Genomic DNA, 27707 nt, shown 5'->3' on the forward strand with positions numbered 1-27707 from the left:
GCAATCTCAGATTTGAGTTCCACCTCAAGCGAGGTTCTTCCTGAATAGCTCAGGTTGACGTTAAACATCATCTCAACATGATCAACCAGGTCCATTCTGAGCAGCTCCATACAAGCAGTATTATTGTGAGCCACCGACCTCTCTTCTTTCTCATGCTCTTGCTTAGTTATGTTTTGTACTTGGTCATCGGAGCCTTTGTTTTCTCTACCCTGGAACAACCCTATGAGGAACAGCTGAGGAGTAAGGAGGAAGAACTATGGAATGAGTTCCTGAAGTATCACCCTTGTCTATCTGAGGAGGTTCTAGATGACTTCCTCCAGAAATTATTGTTGGTCAAGAGTTTTGGTGTGTCAGTTCTGCGGAATTCATCTGGAGTCAAGTGGGGTTTTGTATCTTCACTGTTCTTCAGTGGTACTACTCTTGCCACTATAGGTAGGTATCTAGACCATGCCCCAGATGTTAAGTGAATACAAAGTTTTTGCCAACCTGGAAAAAAAAGTTTTTTTTCAGGAGGAAACTGCTTCAGGAAACACCTGTTGTTTCATCCTGAAGTGCTTTTCTCTACATTTTTAGTTGCCATTTTCTGTAAACATTTTTTTTTTTAAGCCTCTTTAGTGGACTTTTTTAAAGTCTTCTAAGTAATGAATAAAATGCTTTCAAAACATTGAAAAGACAACTAGTTTTGTTTTGAGCATTCTCATTGACTTTATAATAAAAGTATGAAGCAGCTTCCTAGCGTGAAATGCTGGAACAGAGGTCGGGTCACTTCGTTAAACCAATTGGTGATTTTTGAAGCCTGAAGAGGTTAATAGACACTCAACAGACAATGTATGAACAGCAAGTTGGTTTTTATATAGAAATTTAATATGTTCATTCATTTGGATGTTTTCTGGGTGCATTTTCAGGCATTCGCCTGGATCTGCCCCAAAAAATGCCTGAAAAAATAGTGCGAGAGCATAGCCTTAGGATGTGGTTTACTTTTCCCCTCGAACCTTATGCCAAGTTTTTACTGTAAAATCTGCTTTTTTCCAGATGTTATGGAAACGTTAATCAGATCTGTTAAATATTTTACATTTGTGAATGTCACAGGTACTATGGACTTTTAATAGGGCTGCCTCAGAGGTTGCTGAGACCTCTCCTCCAGGAGTTTGTCAGTTTCATGGCATACTCCATTGTATATACGGCGATATCTATGTACATGTGGAATTCCATATGACTAGAGATGAGCGATCCCGAACTTAAAAGTCCGGGGTTTGTACCGGACAATTAGTGTCCGGTGCTTTTTGCTGAACACTATCTTCTCCTGTAAGACCGTTGCAATGTTCGGAGTTCCGGGGGTAGATCAGAAGGTTATTATTATTATTATTATTATTATTATTATTATTATTTTATTTTTTTTTTATAGTTCCAATGTTTGGGTGTTCATTGTTTTCAATGATCTTCGGGTACCGTTCTGGTGCTGGAACCTAACTTTGGACTAAAGGTCGGATACCAGTACCTGAACTTTCTTTCACGGGTCCACTCATCTCTACATAATGACGCTAAGCGTTGGCCATACACCTCTGTGCTAAGCAGTGACGAGTGGACTTGAGGCACTGCCGTCTGAGCTCCGTGCACAGGGCTTTGCAGTGTGCCTGAGATCTAACCACAAAGGGGTCTAAGGCTATGTGCACACAGCACCTTTTAGATGGCTGCACAGCCACCAAGTTTTCTCATGCAGTATCTTGACATTGCTGGCCATTATGTTCATTTCTTTTTTTAAGGCAGATTCCAACTATGTGCTCATTGCCTAAGACTGTGTCCACTCATCATAGCGTAAATGTTGCAGTTTTTCTGCTGCCTCTTTGCAGTTGTCAGCAAAATAATATGCAATAACAATCTTCTCTTGTGTGTTTGCTGCATTTTCTTATTTTGTGTTTACCTCAATTGATGTGTGTTTTGGTTCAGATTGGAAGCAGATTTTTTTTTTTTTTTTTCTACTATTACAGAAAAAGCTTTTATCTTGCACGTAGGTGCAAGTATGTTTTTCTTACGTGTTTTTTTTTTTTTCCAGCTCTCTATAGAAGCCTACAGAGCATAAATGCACCAAAAAAGCACTCCGTTCAACAGCATCTTTGGGAGCACAACCATCGAATGTTCATGAAGTCACATCCATTTTGTTTCCACAGTTAAAGCTTTTATAGTATGTGGAAACATGGCCTTCTACTGGATTCACACATCCGAAATTTGGGTCAGAAATGAACCTCATAAGGATGCAATGTGCAACAAAGAGTTTTTTACTTTTAGACAATTTTGATAAGTGAAGTCCCAAAATGTTTGAAATTTGTGATCTTGTTACTGGCGGAGCTGGGTGTAGGCAAAGAGTTCAGTAGTAACCACTCCATAGTAGTATGGTGCAGCAAGGACTAAAACTTAAAACTGGGTGTAATATGGACCTTCAGATTTAGGCTATGTGCACACGCTGTGGATTCTGCTGCAGATCCGCTGCGGATTTGGCCTCTGCGGATCCGCAGCAGTTCTGCAGACAGTGTGCAGTACAATGTAAGTCTATGGGATTTACATTCTGCTGTGCACATGCTGCGGTTTTGAATCCGTAGAAAGAATTGACATGTCATTTCTTTCTGCGGATTCCACTGCGGTTTACCATCTCCTCCATTGTCCAGGTGGCAAACCGCATGTCATTTTACCTGCGGTTTTACCTGCGGATCCGCAGATACAAATACGCGGGTGAATCCGCATCTTGTGCACATAGCCTAAGTAACAAAAAATGCATCAGAAGTCAATGTCAATTTCAAATTTGAGCCAGTGTTCTTGAGCACAATGTGCCACATTTTTTAAAGGTTTATTCCCATCTTCATCAATAGGTCAAGGAGTTAGACATTTTTTTTTTTAACATTTGCAACTTGTTAAAATGTCGTGCATTAATTGGCCCCCATTTTTCTGAATTTTTTAATATTTTTTTGCGCTTCATTATTTGCAGCTAGTTGCCAAGGAGGCCGGCTACCGCTGCAATCCAGGAGTGGTGGCCTGACATGAAGTTCCTACCAGCTCTTTCCTACTGAGGCTTGTGGGGATTTCCAGATGTGCATTTTGATGCATGCACATTACTTTATAATTCTGATCACTCCCTTCAGCCACATTGCCTTTTGTAAAACGGGCCCTGGACTGTCCTAGAACAGCACTGCTCACCACTCCAAACCCAGGTGCTGAGCCCTCCTCAGGTCTTCTACCATGTAAGCAGGCTGGGCAGTGGGGTGCTTCTGAAGAGAGATCTTGGGAATAACCATTTAAAGTGATGATACATCCTGGCACTAAAAATTGACCATAAGTATCTTGTGAATGTGTATGAGTGGTGGCGCTGATGGTCTGCTGCCTGACACTCTAAGGGGTTAAATGTATTTTATATTCATGCAAGTTGTTAAGGGTAATAACCACTGGGGCTGCAGTCTATCCTACGCAGGGTTAACTGTAATGGCCGGCCCAGTTTGGGGAGGGGAAACTGAGTTAGTGCCAAGTTTAGGAAGTGACAGTTCAGTGCAGGGCAGTAGTGTGAAGTGACAATAGCAGTATCATGCATTGGGCTGTTAGGCACAACATGCACCTAATACTTGGGGCAGTGGATTGCCAAAAATACCCTTCCATGTGATTTCATCTACCGGCCTGGGGTAATCTCGAAATGGACATCCGGGGCTTTGGGCGCACTCAGCCTATGAAACTAAAGGGAAAGATGGACTCGGACTCTTAGTCGGGAGGTGTTGCAATCCGGGTGCACTGCTAGTGGTGGTGAAGATTTCCTAGTGCTAGTGAAGATAGCAAGAGAAATACTCTTCCTATACAGATAACCAGGGCTGAAGTTGTGTCTAGTACCTGTGGAAAAAACGACAAGCCATTGAGCCTTATCCAATATGCCTGTTTGTAAAGACTGCTAATTGTACCGTAAAAGTTTGATTGCTTTTACAAAACCTGTGTCCCCTGGATTGATTGGTGCCAAGGTTCCAGAATAGGGAAACCTGAAGCCAACGGAGGCCTGCAGGGCAGAAGTAAATGTGATGCACCCCACACACAGCAGCACACCAGGACGGGGACACGTATTGTCTGTAGAGTGCCAGAGCGAGTGGGAGCAGCAATTCGTCCTCGACTACCTCGCCTGGGCACTTTACATATAGTCACCCTATCCCATGCCCTCCATTTGCCTCTCGGTACCTCCTCTACTGAGACAGGCATTCTGGTACTCCTACATCCAAGATGGCAGCTGCAATGGTAAGGTTGAACCTTGCCTTTCCTGTGCTGTGGAGGTGTGGTTCAGACTTGCCACTGTGCTCCTCATGCTAATGCAGCTGACATCTTGGATGTAGGAAGACTGGAATTCCAGTCTCAGTAGAGGAGGCAGCGAGAGGCAAATGGAGGGCACCAGATAGCAAAAGCATAGGCACTACTCAGTGTGAGGGTGGAGGACCACTTTAACGGTTTTAGACAATTTTGTAAGGTGTCTAGAAAAGCAGGTATGGCTAAGGCAGAGTTCAGACAAGCAAATAAGAGACAATTTTTCTCCCATATGGTGTTCTGCATGTCGATTTTTTTCCATGCATAGAACATCTTTCTTATGCATCAAAATGGAAGAAAAAATAAAAGGCCTAACGGTATTCTAATAAATATATACTTGATAAAGACGGGTCACCGTCGAAACGTCGCCACCTGAGGATCAGTAAAGTATCCACTTTTTTCACATTTAATTTGGAGTGCTGCCTATTTTTCTTGATTTATTAGTTTGGTTGTTTGGACACTGCTGAATAGGTTCTGCACCAATTGTATAATTTTGGTAGTGCTGCCCTATTTTTGATATATATATTACAGTTAGGTCCATATATATTTGGACAGACAACTTTTTTCTAAATTTGGTTCTAGACATTACCACAATGAATATTAAACAAAACAATGCAGATGCAGTTGAAGTTCAGACTTTCAGCTTTCATTTGAGGGTATCAACATTAAAATTGGATGAAGGGTTTAGGAGTTTCGGCTCCTTAACATGTGCCACCCTGTTTTTAAAGGGACCAAAAGTAATTGGACAGATTAAATAATTGTAAATAAAATGTTCATTTCTAGTACTTGGTTGAAAACCCTTTGTTGGCAATGACTGCCTGATGTCTTCAACTCATGGACATCACCAGACGCTGTTTCCTCCTTTTTGATGCTCTGCCAGGTCTTCACTGCGGTGGTTTTCAGTTGCTGTTTGTTTGTGGGCCTTTCTGTCTGAAGTTTAGTCTTTAACAAGTGAAATGCATGCTCAATTGGGTTGAGATCAGGTGACTGACTTGGCCATTCAAGAATATTCCACTTCTTTGGTTTAATAAACTCCTGGGTTGCTTTGGCTTTATGTTTTGGGTCATTGTCCATCTGTAGTACGAAACGACGACCAATCAGTTTGGCTGCATTTGGCTGGATCTGAGCACACAGTATGGCTCTGAATACCTCAGAATTCATTCGGCTGCTTCTGTCCTGTGTCACATCATCAATAAACACTAGTGACCCAGTGCCACTGGCAGCCATGCATGCCCAAGCCATCACACTACCTCCGCCGTGTTTTACAGATGATGTGGTATGCTTTGGATCATGAGCTGTACCACGCCTTCGCCATACTTTTCTCTTTCCATCATTCTGGTAGAGGTTGATCTTGGTTTCACCTGTCCGAAGAATGTTCTTCCAGAACTGTGCTGACTTTTTTAGTAAAGTCCAGTCTAGCCTTTTGATTCTTGATGCTTATGAGTGGCTTGCACCGTGCAGTGAACCCTCTGTATTTACTTTCATGCAGTCTTCTCTTTATGGTAGATTTGGCTATTGATACGCCTACCTCCTGGAGAGTGTTGTTCACTTGGTTGGCTGTTGTGAAGGGGTTTCTCTTCACCATGGAGATTATTCTGTGATCATCCACCACTGTTGTCTTCCGTGGGCGCCCAGGTCTGTTTGCATTGATGAGTTCACCAGTGCTTTCTTTCTCAGGATGTACCAAACTGTAGATTTTGCCACTCCTAATGTTGTAGCAATTTCTCGGATGGGTTTTTTCTGTTTTTGCAGCTTAAGGATGGCTTGTTTCACCTGCATGGAGAGCTCCTTTGACCGTGTGTTTCCTTCACAGCAAAACCTTCCAAATGCAAGCACCACACCTCAAATCAACTCCAGGCCTTTTATCTGCTTAATTGAGAATGACATAACGAAGGGATTGCCCACATCTGTTCATGAAATAGCCTTGGAGTCAATTGTCCAATTACTTTTGGTCCCTTTAAAAACAGGGTGGCACATGTTAAGGAGCTGAAACTCCTAAACCCTTCATCCAATTTTAATGTGGATACCCTCAAATGAAAGCTGAAAGTCTGAACTTCAACTGCATCTAAATTGTTTTGTTTAAAATTCATTGTGGTAATGTCTAGAACCAAAATGTGAAAAATGTTGTCTCTGTCCAAATATATATGGACCTAACTGTGTGTGTGTATATATATTTTATTTTTTTTTTGTTTCAGACAGACCATGAATAAAGATGAAGCATCCCATTCACTTGCATTGGTCAGTGTGTGGCAGATTTTTTTGCAAACAAATAAAACTATGCAGTGGGGGGAAAACATTAATACTGTTGGGAACATGGCCTTAGTGTGTCTGTAAAATGTCAAATTTATTAAAGCACTGTTCTAATTTTTTACTTAAAAATTTGTACATTTTGGCTTTCCTGTTGATCAACCCTGTAGGACAACATTAAACCTGGTGAATTTTTTCGTTGAGTCTTACTCTGCTGCTATTATTGTAACCCACCAGCTACTGGTTGAACTACTTAAAAGAAATGACACATATTACGATGCATTGACACTAAGGAGAATGCATTTCTAGGGGCTTCTGATTCAGACTGCCATGACAGAAATGACTTGATTGAAGCCATTTTCATGCAGGTACATATGCTGAATTATACATGTTGCTCCTGTGAGTGACAACCTCCTCACAGCTCGGTCCTTTCTGTGTAAGGTCGCTCCATGAATTATCCTGCATTATCTCTGATAGAAAGAAAGGTTTGTTTGTACTGGATTTATAAAATTGTTTTACAAAGAGACAGGCATCTCAATTATTTCCACTCCATTAGTGGCAAATAATATAACTAACCAGTAGTGTTGAGCATTCCGATACCGCAAGTATCGGAATTCCGATACCGACTTCCGATATTTTTTCAATATCGGAATTCGGCATCGGAATCGGAAGTTCAGTTGATTGACGGCCTGACGTCATCATGATGCGCGGTGTGTGCGCATCATGATGCGCCGTCATTTCGGGCCTTCCGGGGGTCTCTGCCGGCCTGCCGGGGGGCTGTGCCGGCCTGCCGGGGGGCTGTGTGGACTGCCCGGGGTCTGTACCGGCCTGCCGGGGGGCTGTGCCGGCCTGCCGGTGGTCTGTGCACCCTGTGGGGGTCTGTGCACCCTGTGGGGGTCTGTACCGGCCTGCCGGGGGGCTGTGCCGGCCTGCCGGGGGGCTGTGCTGATGTCCGGGGGTCTGTGCAAGCATCGTCCGATGGGACTACAAGTCCCATCGGGCGATGCCTGCTACCATGACAGTGATTGACACATTAGCCAATGATGGGACAGTAGTAGTCCCATCATCCGGCTAATGTGTTAAATGTTAAAAAAAAAAAAAAAAAAAAAAAAAATACTACATGCATGCTACATACATACTACATGCATGCTACATATATACTACATACATACTACATACATACTGCATGCTACATACATACTACATACATACTACATACATACTACATACATACTACATATATACTACATACATACTACATACATGCTACATACATACTGCATGCTACATACATACTACATACATACATACTACATACATACTACATACATGCTACATACTGCATGCTACATACATACTACATACATACTACATGCATGCTACATACATACTACATATATACTACATACATACTACATACATGCTACATACATACTGCATGCTACATACATACTACATACATACTACATGCATACTACATATATACTACATACATACTACATACATGCTGCATGCTACATATATACTACATGCTACATACATACTACATGCATGCTACATACATACTACATATATACTACATGCATGCTACATACATACTACATACTACATATATACTACATACATACTACATATATACTACATACATACTACATATATACTACATACATACTGCATGCTACATACATGCTACATACATACTACATACATACTACATACATACTACATGCATGCTACATGCATGCTACATACATACTACATGCATGCTACATACATACCACATACATACTACATGCTACATACATACCACATATATACTACATACATACAATACATTCATACAATACATACATAGACATACAGTACATATAACATAGAGTAACATACTTACCAATACTTGTCACATTGTTCCCCGAAGCCATTGTCTATTCCGGGATAAATATTAACATAACAAACCACAAAAATACTCACCCACGATCCGAAGCAGTCCACGAGTGTGTCCCACGACGATCTTGGGTAGAGAACTGCAGCATCAGATGATGCTGCCGTTCTCTACGGGCTGTAGGAATCCAATGACGGAAGGTAGGTATCCTTCCGCACTGTATTCCTCCGCCACTTAAAAAAAAAAAAGTCCCTAGTCTCACTTTATGCCATTGCTGTGTGGGAATTTCCCACACAGCAATGGCATAAAGTGAGACTAGGGACTTTTTTTTTTTAAGTGGCGGAGGAATACAGTGCGGAAGGATACCTACCTTCCGTCATTGGATTCCTACAGCCCGTAGAGAACGGCAGCATCATCTGATGCTGCAGTTCTCTACCCAAGATCGTCGTGGGACACACTCGTGGACTGCTTCGGATCGTGGGTGAGTATTTTTGTGGTTTGTTATGTTAATATTTATCCCGGAATAGACAATGGCTTCGGGGAACAATGTGACAAGTATTGGTAAGTATGTTACTCTATGTTATATGTACTGTATGTGGTATGTATGTGGTATGTATGTGGTATGTATGTGGTATGTATGTGGTATGTATGTGGTATGTAATTTTTTTTTTTTTTTTTTTTACATTTAACACATTAGCCGGATGATGGGACTACTACTGTCCCATCATTGGCTAATGTGTCAATCACTGTCATGGTAGCAGGCATCGCCCGATGGGACTTGTAGTCCCATCGGACGATGCCTGCACAGACCCCCGGAGCCTGCACAGCCCCCCGGCAGGCCGGCACAGCCCCCCGGCAGGCCGGCACAGCCCCCCGGCAGGCCGGCACAGCCCCCCGGAGCCTGCACAGCCCCCCGGCAGGCCGGCACAGCCCCCCGGAGCCTGCACAGACCACCGGCAGGCCGGCACAGACCACCGGAGCCTGCACAGACCCCCTGGCAGGCCGGCACAGCCCCCCGAAAGGCCCGTACAGACCCCAGAGAGGCTGTACAAGGGCAGGAAAGGGTTTTTCTTATTCCGATACCGGAAGTCCCATAGACTTGAATGGGACTTCCGGTATCGGAATCGGCGATACCGATACTTTTTTTAAAGATCGGCCGATACCATCCGATACGATACTTTGAAGTATCGGACGGTATCGCTCAACTCTACTAACCAGTAATGAGGAATTGGAGGGGGAGTACGTAGGCACAACCTATTGTAGTGGGTAAAATGTATCACAATATAACTAGAGATGACACAATAATCCATTCTTTAAGGTTAAAATTGGTCAAACTAGATGGTAAAATAAGCAGGAAGAAAAGCAGTTAAGAGCTGGATTTGTACCATCTGTAGCCCATATGGCTGGTATTGGACACCCGGATAGTGGTGACTCTGGTTGATCCCATATCTATTGCTATTTGGTGGCAAGAACGTGTTCCAAACTCTTCTCAAAAGAGTGGATGGAAATTTCGCCCAGGAAACGTGGACTCACGACGGAGGAGGGAAAAGCAATAGTCAGTGCAGGGTAGCAGAAACTCAGCACCATAATTGGGGTCCATTTTGAACTTTACTGTAGGACTCCACTTTTTTTTTTCCTTCATTCAGGACTACAAAAAATATTCGGGATTCTGTGTGTTGAGGGGTGGACTATGAATTGGCACTGACCAATTCCCAAAAGACCCTCCCTTCTATTCAACGAGTAGTCGAACATTTTTTTTGTCTACAGTACTATGTGTAATCAATTGATTGCTTTGTACAATTTTTTTTTTCCTATAGGCAAAAGTTGTTATAGTTGCGTTCAAATAAGCTATGCATTCAGTGGTTCATGAGAACTGATCAGCCATATACAGAATGCTTTTTATCTAGCAGGTGAATGTGCTTCCAACCACAGACCTTCAATCACCTTTTGGATGCTACCCATGAATTATTGTTGTGAATTTGGCCCATGCACTCTTTGTTCATATTGTATTGTTAAACCACATGAATACATCCGCCATGAGAACTGAACTGGACCTAGATTGAAAAGACCAGGCCGTTTTTCACGTTGTGTAGGGTAGAGAGCCCCGGTAAAAGGGCCCGCCATGTGTCCGGGCCGGAACTAAGGGGGCTGTCATCCAGGTTCCCAGGAGATACGTTCCTGGGGGAAAGAATAGCAGGCCAGGACTGACAGTCAATCAGAAAACATGGGAGTGGACAAAGGGGGCGGGGCTAATACAAAACGAGCGGAGGGGACCAGCCGGAGGGACTGGAGGGAGGAGCTTAGGTGGCGCCCCAGAGCAAGAGTGAGTCAGCGTTTTCAAGACCAGAGAGATGGAGGCTCACCTGACCGGGAGGGAGGATGGTACCGAGCAGCACAAGGAGACCGAGTGAGACTCACAGCCTGTACAGCAAGACTCGTGGCCGCCCCTGCCCCACTCCATACCGTGGCTGCGACCTGTACAGCAAGACCTGTGGCAGCAACTACCCCGCTCCATGCTGCGGCCTGTATGGCGAGACCCGCGGCTGCCACTGCCCCGCTCCACACCGCGGCTGCGGCCTGTACGGCGAGACCCATGGCTGCCACTGCCACGCCGCATGCCGCGGCTGAGGCCTGTGTGGTGAGACCCATGTCTGCCACTGTCACGCTCCATACTGCAGCCTGTACGCCCAGACCTGAGGCTGCCTCTGCCTCACTGCCTGACAGGGCAACCCCAGCGGAGGGGGACTGGCCAGGGGCCTGTATCATTCCTCCAGCACCAGGGTATGGAAACGCCGGAAGGCCGCGACAACTCTTTAGCTGGACCCGGCGGCTGAGATGCCGATCAGACATCTCCCGAACTACAACTTTGCAGGACGTCAGAGACCGATAAGTGACATTTTGTTTGCGTTTATAGTTAATCCAAGGACCCGTAGCCGGCCATAGTGCGGCCATGAAGTTACAACTCCTCACCGTACTGTTTAGCATTTTGTTACTTGTGGATATGTATCTCGATTCCCTGCGTGGAAAAAACGTTGTTGGCTTTCCTCTTTACATATATAAAAGTCTAGTTTAACCTTTGTTCGGTCTATGGCTCATCACTGCATCCTGCGTACCTGCGAGTACCACATTTGCAAGAAGTAGCTTGAGATAGTTTGAAGAGCAGAGCTTCGTCCTAGCATGAAGAGTCATTTTGAAGAGGTGGCATAGAAGCCAAGCAAGGTGTAATCTGTCTGGGAGGAAGAGCAGAGTAGAATCTACTAATTGTGCGTTATTGAGGGTACCTACTTCCAAGTATAATTAAGATTCTTCAGCAGCGGTATCTTCTGTTCTGCACAATAATCACTATTTCAGTGTTGAAGACTTGCTCTGTGGGAGGACGAATCATCCCCGACACCGACCATATGTACAAAATCTTGTTATCAAATTTGTATTCTGTAACTGCAAAGTGTCTGAACCTATTAGGCTATGGCCACACTAATAGTATTTGTTCAGTATTTTTTCTCAGCTCTTGTAATCCAAAATCGAGTGATGAACAATCAGAGGACAAGGTATAATAGAAACAAGTGCACCAGTTCTGCATGTTTGACCCACTCCGAGTTTTGGCTTACAAATACTGATGTGAAATACTGACTAAATACTGATAGTGTGGCCGCAGCCTTAAGCATAAATTCTTCCTGCACCGGCCTATGTACGGTGTGTAATTTCTGAGCCATCATAATACAGTAGCTTCTACCAACATTCTTTTGTGTTGCCCCTCCACCCACCTTGCCCAGATAACTTTACATCATGGGACTAAAATGAAAATATTTGGAAGAAGGAAGTTTGTCTTTTTTTTTTTTTTTTTTTTTTGGTAAATATTGGTAGTTTTTCAAGAAATAATGTAAAGTCTTTTTATTTTCTGCAGGTTACGGAAATCCTGTACCCATCTCACAGAGTGGAAAGATATTTTGCCTGTTCTATTCAATCATTGGAATCCCATTCACTTTATCCCTACTGTCTATTGGTGCCCAGAACCTTCTGTTCCTTCTTCGTGACAAGCCCATCCATGTTCTTCTCCTGCGGTTTAATTTTGCCAGGAACAAGCTGGAGTGGATCCATGCTGGTGTATTAATCTCCCTCCTCCTTCTCCTATCTTTTTTCATTCCTGCAATAGTTTTTAATTGTGTCGAAGAAAACTGGGGCTACATAGATGCCCTGTATTTTTGCTTCATTTCTTTGAGTACAGTCGGCCTTGGAGATTATGTTCCCGGTGAGAAAAGTGGTCAACGTATGTCAGCTCTATACAAGCTTCTGGTTCTCTGTAAGTAGATCCTACAGATAAGTATTTTATGCTTAAAAAGATTGTCTGAACCCCATGCTAGGACATCTACTATATAATCATCTAATTCTGTCTGTTTGCAACGGAAGTCCCGCGTCGCTGATTGGTCGCACCCGGCCGGGTGCGACCAATCAGCGACAGGCGCAGGTCGGCCGCGAATTGGCCACCGGATCACCACCAGGACCTGCTGCCACCTGACTACATGCGCCGGATCCCGCCGCTGCCTGCTCACCCCGATGAAACCTGAAATATAAGGAAAAAATAGTTAGATTATACTCACCCCGGCGTCCGGTCCGATGGGTATCGCTGTCCCGTCCGGTGCCTCCCATCTTCATACGATGACGTCATCCTCCTTGCTTCTCCCTCGGCTCCTGCACACGCATACTTTATCGGCCCTGTTGAGTGCAGAGCAGAGTACTGCAGCGCACAGGCGCCGGACCTCTGACCTTTCCCTGCGCCTGTGCACTGCAGTACTTTACTCTGCCCTCAACAGGGCAGTTAAAGTACGCGTGCGCAGGAGCCGAGGGAGAAGCAAGGAGGAGGACCTCATCGTATGAAGATAGGAGGAGGCGCCGGACGGGACCGCGACACCCACCGCACTCGCCCCCGGTGAGTATAATCTAACGTGTTTTTCTTATTTTTCAGGTTTCATCAGGGGCTTATCTACAGCATTAGAGAATGCTGTAGATAAGCCCCTGATGGCGGTGACCCCAGCTTATGGGGCAAAAATGGGGTGACAGATTCCCTTTACATATTCTAGAATACCTGATGCGTTAGAATCGGGCCACGATCTAGTAATTTAATAAGAGGCATGCCCCCATGCATCTTAACTTGTTCGTCTCACAGTAATCCATCTCTCTCAACTCCCCTCCCCCATACATTTTAACACTTAGCTCAACTGAGCAAATCTGACCCCTATGGGAAGAGTGGAGTAAAGTTGCTGTCAGACTCGTCTGGTAGCAGTTCATCTACTTAGAGAAAAAAAGGATCTGACATTTGAATTCAAGCTATCTAATCATTCCCGCCCCGACATCTGAGAAGAGTTGGGATGTCCCCATTATATACATTAATATTAGTGATGAGCAAACGTGCTCGGATAAGGTGTAATCTGAGCATGCTCGGGTGCTAACTGAGTATCTTTGGTGTGCTTGAGTCCCTGCGCCTGCATGTCTCATGGCTGTTTAACAGCTGCAACACATGCATGGATTACCTGTTCACTCATCACTAATTAGTATCTTAGCCAAGTGACAGATATTGGAAAGTTTGGCTGACATTAGTCCAATGTGTACAGGGCCTTAAAATGCCTAGAGACTAGAGATGAGCGAACTTGTTCGGAAAACGTTCACCAATCTCAAATTTCACATGTTCGTTTTCGGTTTCCCAAGCATTTTTTCTCAAAGTCTGTAAAAATTCGGTCACAGTTTGGTAAATTGTAGCATTTGTAATGGGCTGGGTGGTGGAATCACTGTGCCAAAGCTCAAGGAAGACCTGGAGGGGTGTGACTAGGAGCCTCACCCAATCTGACCACGGATATGAAGCAGCTAACAATATCCAGATCCCAGGAGAGACCAGGGACGTGGTCCAGATGCTACTCCAGGACTGACCTTGGGTAGATGGTAGCTGAATGTCCAACAGATGCAGGCAGGCAAAGTAAGATGACAGGACTGGCTGACGTTGAGGTGAGCACTGGTGGCTGCAACTGGACCGGCTGCCATTGAGGTGCGCACTGGCGGGTGCAACTGGATGAAATACAAGCAATGGAACCTGAGCACTCACAATAGTGTAAGGGAAAAACTCAAAACATTGCATAGGCACTTCCATATTGGAGGAGGTGCTTTAAATAGTAACTATCCTCCAGCTATTGGCTGTGGACATGTTAGAGGAATGTGCACGGCCCCTTTAAGTAAGAGTGTGCGCGTGCCCTAAGGACAATACCCGGGACCTGCGTACAGTGCACAAACTCTGGACAGCAGCAAACCCCAAACGTGCAGGATGGGGCCCGCGGTGGTGAGTAGTACACTGGTGTCTCTGCTGGTGTCCACTTTAACTTAATGTATGTATGTTCTGGCAGCCAATTGGAGCACAAAAACCATCCACAATGTCAAGACACAAGGTCTTCTGTGACTTGCTGCTGAAGTCACATGTCCTTGGCTATATAAAAAGCAGACATCTTGTTTTGCTGGCGCCTTTTTTTGTGTCACAGTGCAGAGAAGCCACTGCTGATAGTGCTGCAAGTGAACTTGTCAGTTAGCTAGATAGGATCCTGTCTTTTGTGAAAGCGATCTTCCAGCATCTAACTAGATTGTGATAAAACTGTGTTGCAGTCTCTGGAGGGCCCCATTTGCTAATTCAAATAAATTGTGACAAAACTGTGTTATAGTGAGAAATCAGAAGGCCACATTTCCTCTTAAAAATCTTAAGTATAACAATGTTGTTCAGGCATACTAAGAAAATGAATAGTGATTGTTCTTTTAGTGACTGACAGGTGTGGGCGCATGGTTGAGAAACAGCAGGTCACAAGAGGGGAAGGGTACATACATTAGTGGGAAACTTGATGTTCGACGTGTACGTGGGTTAGGTGAAGACGAGGAGTGTTGTGAGTTCATTTTCCCCTTCATTACTGAGGCCCGAGGGGCTCCCTCTTCTGGTGAAGAAAGGTAGTGAGCCTGATTATCAAACATCTGAGGCTGATGATGATCACTGGCTGAGTGGAGTTACTGACTGGATATAAGGCTGCCGACGCCCTTCTGCCCTGCGGGTGATTTCTCTGTGGGATCCTTGGAGACCAGTCTGAATTCCTGCTCCTCTAAAGCTAAGTTTGCTGCTCGGCCTTTTGCTTTGGTGCTTTGACTTTGTTTTGCTTTGTTTTTCTGGATTTCTGCCATTCCCTGCTGGGGTGTGCTGAATTCATTTAGCTCTGTCTTCTGAAAATACCTGAGTGCTGATTTAGTTTTTGAAGCCTAGCTGCTTCAGGGCCTTTTTCATATCAGCTTGTTGGCTTATGTCTTTGATAGGGTTTTGGCAGATTGCAGACAGCAGCCTTCCTGTCCTTTCATATCTAGGTAGTTTTGGGCCCCGTCTTTGCTCAGTCTATCTTTCTGTCTGTGTTAGTATTTTCATCTTGCTTCACCGTCATTATATGTTGGGGGCTGCCTATTGCTTTGGGGTCTGCTCTGGGGCAGTTTAGATTTCCCCTTTTCTGTCTTTAGGCCTATGTAATTCTCCGGCTGTGATCGAGGGGTCTAGGGCATCGTAGGAACCCCCCACGGCTACTGCTAGTTGTGTTGATAGGTTCAGGGGTCTGCAATCTGATAGTTGCCAACTTCTCTGGTTTTCTGGACTTAGCTTGTATTTCTGATTTTGCCTCCTATGGTGACTCATTCATAACAGAGGAGGTTGCGTTGCGGTTTCCTGCACAGATCATTGCATCCTCAACAACAACAAGCACTGCATCCTCAGCCATAACTGTGGCTTTGGTTAGCATTGGTCACGTGTCTGCAGTTCGCAGGGGCGGAAAGGGTTGCCTAGCCTGAGTCTTTTTTGAGACTGCAAAGGATGACCCAATTGACGTCTGTGAAATTTGGAAAAAAAGACTCAACGTAGGCAAAAAATGCAGTAATTTGACTACTACATGCATGAACTTGCACATGCGTGAACAACATGGCTTTGTCTGGGAATCTCACTGTGCTAAAATGTGGCCTAGTGGGCCTCGCCAACCACCAGCCATCCCATCAACCACATCTGCTTCTTCCTCCTCAGTCACCGTGCCAAGTCATCTCACACTGGTTTCCAGCTGCAGAAACCCACTTGTTTACCCCCTATAGTCGGGATGAGTGAGAGTTCATCAGGTGTTACTAGAGTGGAGATAGCCTTACCAGGGCCGGCGTTAGGGGCAGACAGCCCAGGCAGCTGCCTAGGGTCCCCGTTCCCCCAGGGGCCCCCAGCTAGTGGCGCATCACACAGCCGCTATGGGGCCCGTGAGGCAGGGGGCCCGCCTGCCGCCAGCACCGACTACTCCCTGCCGCCTCATTGCACTATACTGGCGTCAGAGACGCTGGCACAGTTCAAAACAATGATGGAGGAGAGAGCGTCAGCTGATGGTCCCTCTCCCATCATTCCCCGCTCTGCCTCTGACACTGCGGTGACATCATTGCGCACTAACTGTGTGCCAGGCAGTGCAGGCTGAGACAGGAGTCGGGAGCAGCGCACAAGGAGAGGTAAGGAGTTTTTTGTTTTTTGTTTTTTTTTTATATGTAACAGTGAGTACTGGACTGTGGGGCCATTCTGGGGGGGGGTTGAGATGCGGGTTGTGCTGTATACCATGTGTGTGGGGCTGTGCTGTATACCATGGGGGGTACATTATACACTATATTCTATGGGGAGGCTGTGTTATATAACATGGGGGGGCTACATTATATTCTATGGGGAGGTGGTCTGTACTATATTCTATTTGGGGGTTCATTATATTCTATGGGGGGCTGTATTATATTTACTCTATGGGGTGATTGCATCATATGAGGAGGCTATGCTGTATTCTATGGGGGGCTGCATTATATCTATGGGGGCTAGATTATATTGTGTGGGGGTTTCATTATACTATGAGGGGCTACATTGTATTCTATGGAGGAGCTACTTTATACTATATAAGAGGCTGCATTATATTCTATGGGGGTTACATTATATTCTGTGGGGTGGCTGCATTATACTATAAGAGGTGGGCTGCATTATTTTCTATGGGGGAGTTACATTATATTGTATGGCGGGGCTGCATTATACTGTATCGATGACTATGGGGACTACATTATACTGTATGAAGAACTATGGGGTGCATTATACTATGGGAAGTGAATTTTACTACATGGATGACTGGCGGTGTATTATACGATATGGTGGACTGAGTAGTGTATTCTATTCAGGACTATGGGGCAGATTATATTATATGGAGAGCTATGGGGTGTAAACTGTAGATGTGCTGTGGATAACATGATACTGTATGGGGACAGATTTATCCATTAGTGATTGTTCTGTCCCCATCATTCTTTCTCAGACGGTGGAAAGAGGCCGGGAAGTGTTGAATGACTTCAATATTGTCGATCACACTCATTTAGTGGCCTGAACTCAGCGCATGTAAATACAATTGAAATGCTTCTGTGTGATGTGCAATATGTTAGCATTTGGGGCCCCATTTTAAACTTTGCCTAGGGACCCACTTTGCCTAAAACCGGCCCTGAAGACTGTTAGCACCTGCCACCTGACCATGCTTAGATAACACCTTATCCCAGCACGTTCGCTCATCGCTATTGATCACCTACTTAGTTCTGCTTTTGTACTTGCTGTTAAATTCAATTTAATAATGAAAAAAAATGTCTTTAGTGAAATGAGGAAAGTTCATTTCAGTTTTGGTATAAGGCTATATCTGTCAAAAACAAGGAAATGTTCTAAAATTGAGTGACATGTTTTGACGCCGGAAGATGGACTTGACATTGATGTATTTCTCAGCTAGTGCTGTAGAAACTTCAGATTTTCCACTTTTAGCAGAGGTCTCTTGAGCTAAAAGGCAACGTTCCCTGTACCTTCCTAGTTTTTATAGATAGGAGCTGGTAATGGAGGTAATGGGGCTCCTGAGGTGCCATCAATATTCAGCTCTTTACTCCAAAGTCAGAAAATGATTATAGTCCTCACAATTCTGCATCCCGATTGGTATAGCAATCATTTTATGTATGGGTACTCTGTGTACCGCTACATTTCTTTTACTTGTTCTAGAAACCCAGCTGGTATTACACATATTATTTCCTATGCAAGCTCTCTAGCGGGAAGGGGCACAATGGGGATTGCTTGGGCAGTACAAGGGAATGGTGAGTACTCTGCAATTACTGCTAAAATGCACCTTTATGTACTGTATAAAAGGTCACCCTACAAGAGTAGCTGTACATACGAATGCATTATTTTCAAAGTAATCCCGCAAGATACGTCTATTAGAAAATGAGATGTAGAGCGCCTCGTCAGTGTCGTCTGATAAGTTATGGAATTACAGAATTCGTAGGAGTCCATGAAAGTTGTTGTGTGATCTTAAGCCAGGCAACATTTTAATCTTAGTCAAAATCCTCTCCGTTCTCAAACGCAGGGATTTTTAATGTTCTTGCTCATTGTCTAGGTTACCGACCTCCACTGCAGTCTAGCAGAGTGGCTGACTATGCGCAATGCTTACAATCTTTTTTCAATAGAGTACTGATCTAAAAGTAGGCTGATTACAGGAGGATATGATCCTGTTACCGTTAGTGTCCCCCAATATTGCTTGCTGCATTAGAGAGTGCACAGTTTGGGCCAGCAGCGCAACAACGTCGCCGGTCCGAATGGTCAATCTTTAGAAGAACACTGGCTCAAGCAAACTGGAATGTTGAAGACAGTGAGTGGTGCGTAGCTGAAGAAGAAACCTGAAAGCAACCCGTTAAAAGCCCATGTACACGGGCTAATAATCAGCAAAAGACTACTCCTAACCATGTTCATTCACAATGTGTAAACATGCTGCCGATCAGCCGACGAGAGAACAAGATGATTGTAACTTTAATGTGGACCAATAAATCTTCGTTGACTTCAGCATTTCACTCCATACAGACAGGAGATTCCCTGCCCACAACATGAGTGCTTTATAGGGATGGAACGATCATATTTACAACTGTTCTGTCCCCATGGTGGAATGTTAAATGCTAGCTGTAAAAAGTAAAAAAAAAAAAAAAAAAAAGAGCCTGAAATTCAGCTACACGATTGGTGTTTGGCCAGGACTATGATGGAAACATGGATTGGGTTTTAACCTTTTCCTCTTCCTAACCTAATAATACATAAACTATATAGTTCCTGTGATCCATCATGTTATTACGGTGCAGCCACGACACAGGAGGTGTTCCCACACCATTACTTGTAGGTGCCAGTTGTATTACACAGCAGACATTGTGCTCCTACTGTATAGCCAGGATCTGAGAGAACACTCATCCTGGCCGTTTAACCCCCTTAGATGCTATGGTCCATTCTGGGCAAATCACATTTCCCTTTTCAGTCACCTGACTTCTGTAATTAAGCAGTAAGGTTATCAAAGAACAGTGTTATCACTTCCACTAGATCGGCCTGTGCTGTGGGTTACAGAGGGTGAACCAATGATCTTTATTGGGCTTTCCGAATCCCTTTCATTTATATATTCAATCACTAATAATTTTAGTGATTGCAACTTTAACATTTGCTATTTAAATAAGTTACTGGAAAAAGTAAACCCTTTCTTGAAATTCTCTAAACTTTTTTACAGTATGCAGCTGAAAGACCTGACTAATTCTATTTAACAAAATAGGGGCTGATCTGCAGTACCAGCAAGCAGCTGCTATACACTGAACTGCGCTGTGTGGTGCAGCTCCATGCAATACAGTGGCATGTAAAAGTTTGGGCACCCCTTGACAAAATTACTGTTATTGTGAACAGTTATGCAAGTTGAAGATGAAATGATCTCAAAAAGGACTAAGATTAAAGATGACACACTTTCCTTTGTGATTTAGGAAAACTTATATACATATATACATACCGTATATACTCATGTATAAGCAAACCCGTGTATAAGCCACCCCTCTAATTTTGCCACAAAAAACTGGGAAAACTTATTGACTCGCTTATAAGCCTAGGGTGGAAAATGCAGCAGCTACTGGTAAATTTCAAAAATAAAAATAGATACCAATAAAAGTAAAATTAATTGAGACATCTTTAGGTTAAATGTTTTTAAATATCGATATTGAATCAGGAGCCCCATATAATGCTCCATACAGTTCATGATGGCCCCATAAGATGCTCCATACAAAATACACCCTATGTAATGCTGCACAAAGGTTAGTAATGGCCCCATAAGATGCTCCATAGAATAATATGCCCCATATGCTGCACCATAAAGGCTATGGCCCCATAAAATGCTCCATATATTATGCCCCCATAAGATGCTCCATACATAGATTATGCTCCATAAGATGCTCCATAGATTATGCCCCATATGCTGCCGCTGCAAATAAAAAAAACCAAAAAAAAAACATACTCGCCTCTTGTCCCTGGGGGCCAGGTGCCGGTATCACTGCTGGCTCAGGACCCGGCACCTGTGATATTCACCTGTCCCAGGTCCTTTGCTGCTCGCCGCTGTCTGCCGGGTCTCTGCAGTGACGTTCAGACAGCAGAGGGCACGGTGACGTAGTCAGTGCGCGCCCTCTGCTGAACGTCACTGACAGAGGACCTGTCAGACAGCGGCGAGCAGCGATGGACCCGGGACAGATGAATATCTCATATACTTACCCCCTCCTGGCGCAATCTCTGCAGCCACACTTCTCCATGGTCTCCCTTCCTTCCTTCAGCGGTCACGTGGTACTGCTCATTATAGCCATGAATATGCAAATATTCATAGCTTTAATGAGCAGTACCACGTGACCACTGAAGGAAGGGAGACCATGGGAGAAGCAGTGGGGGGGGCTGCAGATAAGTATGATCTGATACCCCTGCCCCCCCACCCCCCTGGTATATGACTCGCGTATAAGCTGAGAGGGGGACTTTCAGCCCCCAAAAAAGGGCTGAAAATCTCTGCTTATACTCGAGTATATACGGTATTTTAAATTTTACATTTAAAAAATTACAAAAAGGAAAATGGGCTGATGCAAAAGCTTGGGCACCCTGCATAGTTAGTACTTAGTAGCACCCCCTTTTGAATGTATCACAGCTGGTAAATGCTTTTTGTAGCCAGACAAGAGTCTCAGTTCTTGTTTGAGGAATTTTCATCCATTCTTCCTTGGAAAATTCTTCCAGTTCTGTGAGATTCCTGGGTCGTCTTGCATCCTCTGCTATTTTGAGATATAATTTTCAGATCAGGGGACTGTGAGGGCCATAGAAAAACCTTCAGCTTGCGCCTTTTGAGGTAGTCTATTGTGGATTTTGAGGTGTGTTTAGGATCATTATCCATTTGTATAAGCCATACTTTTTTCAACTTCAGCTTTTTCAGAAGTGGTGATATGTTTGCATCAAGAACTTGTTGAAATTTAATTGAATCCATTCTGCCCTCTTCCTGTGAAATGCTCCCCGTGCCATTGGCTGCAACACAACCCCAAATCCTGATTGAGTCACCTGCATTCTTAATGGTTGGTGAGATTTTTTTTTTTTCCTGAAATTCTGTGCCCGTTTTTTCTCCACACATACCTTTTGATCATTGTGACATCAGGCTTTGTTTAAATGGTCTTTTGCGTACTTCTGACACTGAATATTATTGTGGCGATGCAGGAGAGGGTTTCTTCTGATGACTCTTCCATGTTGGCCATATTTTATACAGGTGTCTCTGAACAGTAGAACAATGTACCACAACTCCAGAGTCTGCTAAATCTTTCTGAAGGTTTTTTTGCAGTCAAACGAGGAGTTCTGATTTGCCTCTCTAGCAATTTATGAGCAGCTCACACTGATAATTTTGCTTGGTCTTCCAGACCTTATCTTAACCTCCACTATTCCTGTTAGCTGCCATTTCTTAATTGCATTTCAAACTGAGGAAAAGGCAACTTGAAAATGCGTTAGCTTTCCTGCTCTATGGGCCTCCACCATTTTCATAGTTCTGGGAAGTTGTTAGAAGAACCCATGGCTGCTGATTTTTAGCACAAGGTTAGAGGAGGCTGGGCTTTTATGAAGCTGGGAAATTGTATCACCTGGCCTTTCCTAAAGATGATGGTGAACAAGCCGTAACCCTAACAGACTAAGGTATGAAACCTTGGTCAAAGGTATCTGAGCATGCACATCTCCAAGGGTGCCCAAACTTTTGCATTTGCCCATTTTCCTTTTTGTAATTTTTAAAATGTAAAAAAATGACTTTTTTTGCCTAAAATGTAAAGGAAATGTCATCCTTAACTTTAAGCCCTTTAGAAATCATTTCAACTTCAACTTGCTTAACTGTTCACAATAACAGACATTTTGACACGGGATGCAGAACTTTTACATGCCACTGTATCTACATCCAGTTGCTGCTGGAGCCAATAAAAGCTGATCTGTGGAGAGGTCAGACCCCCATTGATCTATTATTGATGGCTTCTCCTAAGGATAGGTCATCAATGTCATAAACCACGACAACCCCTTTAAATAAAGAACATTTGGTCAATTTTCATACTATACATGCTGCTGCTTTCAAAGCTTTCTGTGAATAGAAATCTCAAACGGTAGATCCCAATTTCTTATACTTTATACAGTAAAACTTGCACCATGACCTCATTGATGTAACTTTATTGCAGTCTATCAGCTTAAATGTAAGCTGGCGTGTTCCTCTGCTCCTTATTAATGTATTTCTTTGTAACCAATTAGTATTTCCTGCTGGCTAATGCACCGTGTTCTATATACTAATTTAAATTTTAAAGTTTTGGTTCGTGCATTTAAATTTTTTTTTTTTCAATTAAATGGAGTATACAGCTGTTGCTTTTGCCTGGATTATGGCAGCAACTTTCATAAAGGCTTCTATTTTATAGATTTCTTAAAGTAATGTTATACCTGATGAGAAGGGTAGATGAGTATCTATATTGCATAGATATTATTTCAGTAGACTTCATGTCTGTATTCAGATTACACAAGCTCTCTGAAGGTGTTACCCTTAGTCTAGGGGCAGATAGCCGTAGATTTTCTCATCCAAGAGAATTGGGCCGATTAGAACACTCTGATCTGCGATTGATCATATTGTGCTCCAATTCTCTCCATCTTCATTTTGTGACTTGAATGGCCGAGTGCGATCCGAATATCGGATCAAACTCTAGCATGCTGCGATTTTTTTTTTTTTTTATTTTTTTCTCCTTGAACCACCTTGGACATATGTGCCGCCCCATTGCCCCATAGAATAAAATCGATCCAAGTGCGATTCGATATTTTGTCAGATCCCATGCATCTTTTTTCTGTGACGTTTAGTCACAAAACCTGAAGGATTTCCTAGTGCCTGCAAAGTGAATGAGATTCCTGAAGTCTCATACACACAGTGCTTTTTTTTTTTTTGCTGCAGATTACATCCATACTAATGTGTTGGGAAAATCCATGGTAAAAATGTGCTTATTTTAGTGTTTTTCCTGTCAATACATCAGGATTTGCAGCAGAATTTTCTGCTGCAAATCCTGAATGAGTGCATATACCTGGCTGAAATGATGGAGATGGACACTGATGCAGGTTGCCTGTGGTTTGGGGAATAAACAACAGCTGTCAGGTTCCCTTTAACTCTGATCGCCATAAAATATCCCCTACAATGTTACAAAACCTGAGAAACCTCCACTATTCGTGCATCATTCGTGAATATAAACTTACTATTCCGATGTAATAAAATCTATAATTGTAGACCACCCCCACTTCTCCTGTTTATTATGACACCAGAACAGAGAACTGACATGAGAATACCTATAATAATTGAAATGAACATCACCCATTTGTAGTCAACACAACAGCTGATGAGTCAGATTCCTGGCAGTGGGAAATAAATGTTGCATTTAGATAACAAATCTTATGAATAAAGTGGCGTACGCCGCTGCTTCCTGCATGTTCTTTTTACTTTATTTTGCCATTGACTCTTTAAGAGAACTCCTAACTGGCCACAATGTTGTCTTCACTCTCCTTAGCGAGCTCAGAGGGTGGCAATGCTGCTGGCCCAAGAGTTAGGACCAGGGATCAATCATTGTCACTGTTGGTAGATTAAATTGGCATCTTGCTGACAAGCAAGTCAGTGTCAGACAGATGTGAAATAGACACATCTTACATCTGTATTCCAGGCTTAGAATGTGGTCTCCCATAGTTATACTGAACCAAACGGAGTGATCCAAGTTTGGATCAGTGAATTTTCTGTTCTGGGTTTCAGTAATGTCCTACAGAGTTTAGTTGTAATCTTTGGTAAGGTTTTTCTTTTAATCTTCTAGTAGCACTACACAGGGCACATTGGGAATCACGCAGTAAAAGCAACAGGTTATTTGAAGGGCATTGCTGGTCTGTCCATTTACAACGAGTACAAACTTCAATAGATGATGGTCTAACTTATGGTGTTTTGGCAAAACATAGCTAGGCTCGGATGATTTTCTTGGTACGAAAAGGCTTCCACCTTACCCCCCTGCCCCAGTCAAATATATGAAGAATACAGGATGAGTGTTGTCAGATGCAGTACAAACCCAGGAACTGGCAGACATTCCTGCAGCTCCTTTAGTGTTGCTGTACGCCTATTGGCAGTCTCCAGGACCAATTTTATTCTTGTCTTTACATCACTTTTTTGAGGCATGTCCAGTTCTAAGTAATGTCACTGTTGTGCCAAATTTAAGCCACTTCCTGATGACGTCTTCACAGGGTTATATGGTATACCTAATGATTCGGGAATTATTTTGTACCCTTCTCCTGACTGATATCTTTGAGTTTAACCCCTTGCCGACATTGAGCGTACATTTACGCTGATGTCGGACTCCCTTCCTTTGATGTGGGCTCGCCGCCAGAGCTCACATCTTTCCCAGCACGTGTCACTTTTGAACAGCTGACAAGTGCACGGAACAGCCACGGGTAGAATCGCAATCCACCCGCTGCTATTAACCCATTAAATACCGCTGACAGCAGCATTTAACATGCGCTTCCAGTAATCGCACTGGAAATCCTCCCACCGGTGATCTCCGTCACGTGATCGCAGGTTACTGTTGGGTTGGCATGGCAACCTGAGGCCTCCTGGAGACCTCTATGGTTGTCACTGCTGGCTTGCTGTGAGCGCCGCCCAGTGGTCAGCACTCATACCAAGTGAGTAGTTCTACTACATAGAGGCGATCTGATCATCCCCTGTATGTAGCAGAGCTGATCGGGCTATGGCAGCTTCTAGCCTCCCATGGAGACTATTAAAGCATGCCAAAAGTAAAAAAAAAAAAAATGGTTTTAAAATATAAAAAAGTAAAAAGTTCAAATCGCCCTCCTTTCACCCCATTCAAAATAAAATAATAATAAAAAAATCACATACACATATTTGGTATTGCCACGTTCAGAATTGCCCAATCTGTCAACAAAAAAGAATTAACCTGATCGCTAAATAGCCAGAATTACGTTTTTTTGGTCGCCGCGACATTGCATTAAAATGCAATAACTGACGATCAAAAAATCGCATCTGCACCAAAATGGTATGATTAAAAACATCAGCTCGGAGCACAAAAAATAAGCCTTCACCCAACCCGTGATCATGAGAAATGGAGACGCTACAGTCTCGGAAAATTGCGCAATTTATTATTTTTTAGCAAAGTTTGGAATTATTTTTCACTGCTTAAGATTAAAAAGAACCTAGACATGTTTGGTGTCTATGAACTTGTAATGGCCTGGAGAATCATAATGGCAGGTCAGTTTTAGCATTTGGTGAACCTAGCAAAAAAGCCAAAACAAAAAACAAGTGTGTGATTGCACTTTTGTTGCAATTTCACCGCATTTGGAATTTTTTCCTGTTTTTTAGTACACGACATGGTAAAATCAATGGTATTGTTCAAAAGTACAACTTGTCCCGCAAAAAATAAGCCCTCACGTGGCCATATTGATGGAAAAATTAAAGTTATGGCTCTGGGAAGAAGGGGAGTGAAAATGAAAATACTTCCAGGGGTTAAGAGGTTAAATGATTGGGAAATTGGTTTTATTCGAAATTAGCCACTTATGCAACAACAGTATTTTAGTTTTGCAATTGTTGTTTTCCACTCAATATGACTTCAGTTTGTTTCTTAGTGGATTTGTACAGATTATGGGTGGCATTAAAGATGGATAACGTTCTGAAATGATTCTTCCTGGTATGATATTTATTTTTTTACATGACTGGCGGCATTTCAACAAGGGTGTGTAGACTTTTTGTATCCATAGTATATTTATGGCTATACAATATTTGGCATTCCAGTAGAAAGATGATACATCATTGTACAAATTTAAGTAACCCCCCCCCCCCCCCCCATATCACAACGTGAAGGTTCAGGAAAACAAATTGTTTCAATTTAGACACTGTAATTGTTACACTAAAATATAGGTTTGTGCCATCATTAGCAAAGTGCTTCAAGGCAAATCTATATAAATGTTTGTGGCTGGAGAATGCTTAGCTTGCTTGTGGCCAGCGGCCATAACAATTGCTCAATAGCAGAAGTCATCTAATTACCTGACATTTATTTTTGGACATTTTGAAACTTTTTTTTTCTTTTGCATTTCGTTTCAGGTTATTTAGTAGTTGGGCTGATGGCTGTGTTCCTTGTGGTTGAAATATTAAAAAGTCTTTTCAAATGCAACCAGTTTTTCAATCTGTTCTTATTTGGGTGTGACGAAAACCAGAGGGCTGAGGAGATGGAACAAGATCCACCATGTGACGCCGGGCTTCCTTGTGCATCTAAGCATGATGAAACAACGAGAAGAAGACTTCTACACTCCACGTCTCCCACAGAGAGGTCATTTGGGACTATCAATCCATGTATTAGCTAATGGCTTTTATATTTCCACAACTTTGCTTTTCTATGAAGAATATATACTACTGGAAAAGTTGTGTTTAATTGTATGCACCACCTTGGCTTTGTAGGTTGGTGAAGGAGACTGATATAAAGATTATTATAACATGTAAAATACCATAAAATATAAATGATATAATTAATGGTTAATAAAGATCATCTTGGGTAAGTTGTACACTTTTTAAGTACCTATAAGTCACTGTATGAGAAGAGGTATTATGTCATTGACTTATCCTTCTCTAGTTACCTTTTGACCTCCTTGACATTTTAATTTCTTTTATTACATGCACTTCATAGGAGTTTGAGATAAGAATTTGAAGGATGAGGGAAGTAAGACAGGCATGTGATGGCAAAGGAAAGTTATCTGTTCTCTAGTAATTCGTCTAACCAAAAAAAACCCGAAAAATAATGCAAACGTTTAAAATAAAGATTCTACACTCCA

General features: G+C 43.1%; 1 protein-coding gene across 1 annotated transcript; it reads left to right on the top strand.

Annotated features, from left to right (window-relative positions):
• On the top strand, positions 1–27707 carry LOC141098187 (potassium channel subfamily K member 1-like). Its single transcript, XM_073585773.1, has 3 exons — positions 1–432; positions 12357–12752; positions 26983–27707. The coding sequence occupies exons 1-3, from the start codon at positions 78–80 to the stop codon at positions 27240–27242; spliced, it is 1011 nt and encodes a 336-aa protein (XP_073441874.1). The 5' UTR covers positions 1–77; the 3' UTR covers positions 27243–27707.

This window comes from Dendrobates tinctorius, unplaced genomic scaffold (genome assembly GCF_039654945.1).
Source record: "Dendrobates tinctorius isolate UK_male_01 unplaced genomic scaffold, ASM3965494v1 ptg000010l, whole genome shotgun sequence".
In the NCBI taxonomy this organism is placed as follows: Eukaryota; Metazoa; Chordata; class Amphibia; order Anura; family Dendrobatidae; genus Dendrobates; species Dendrobates tinctorius.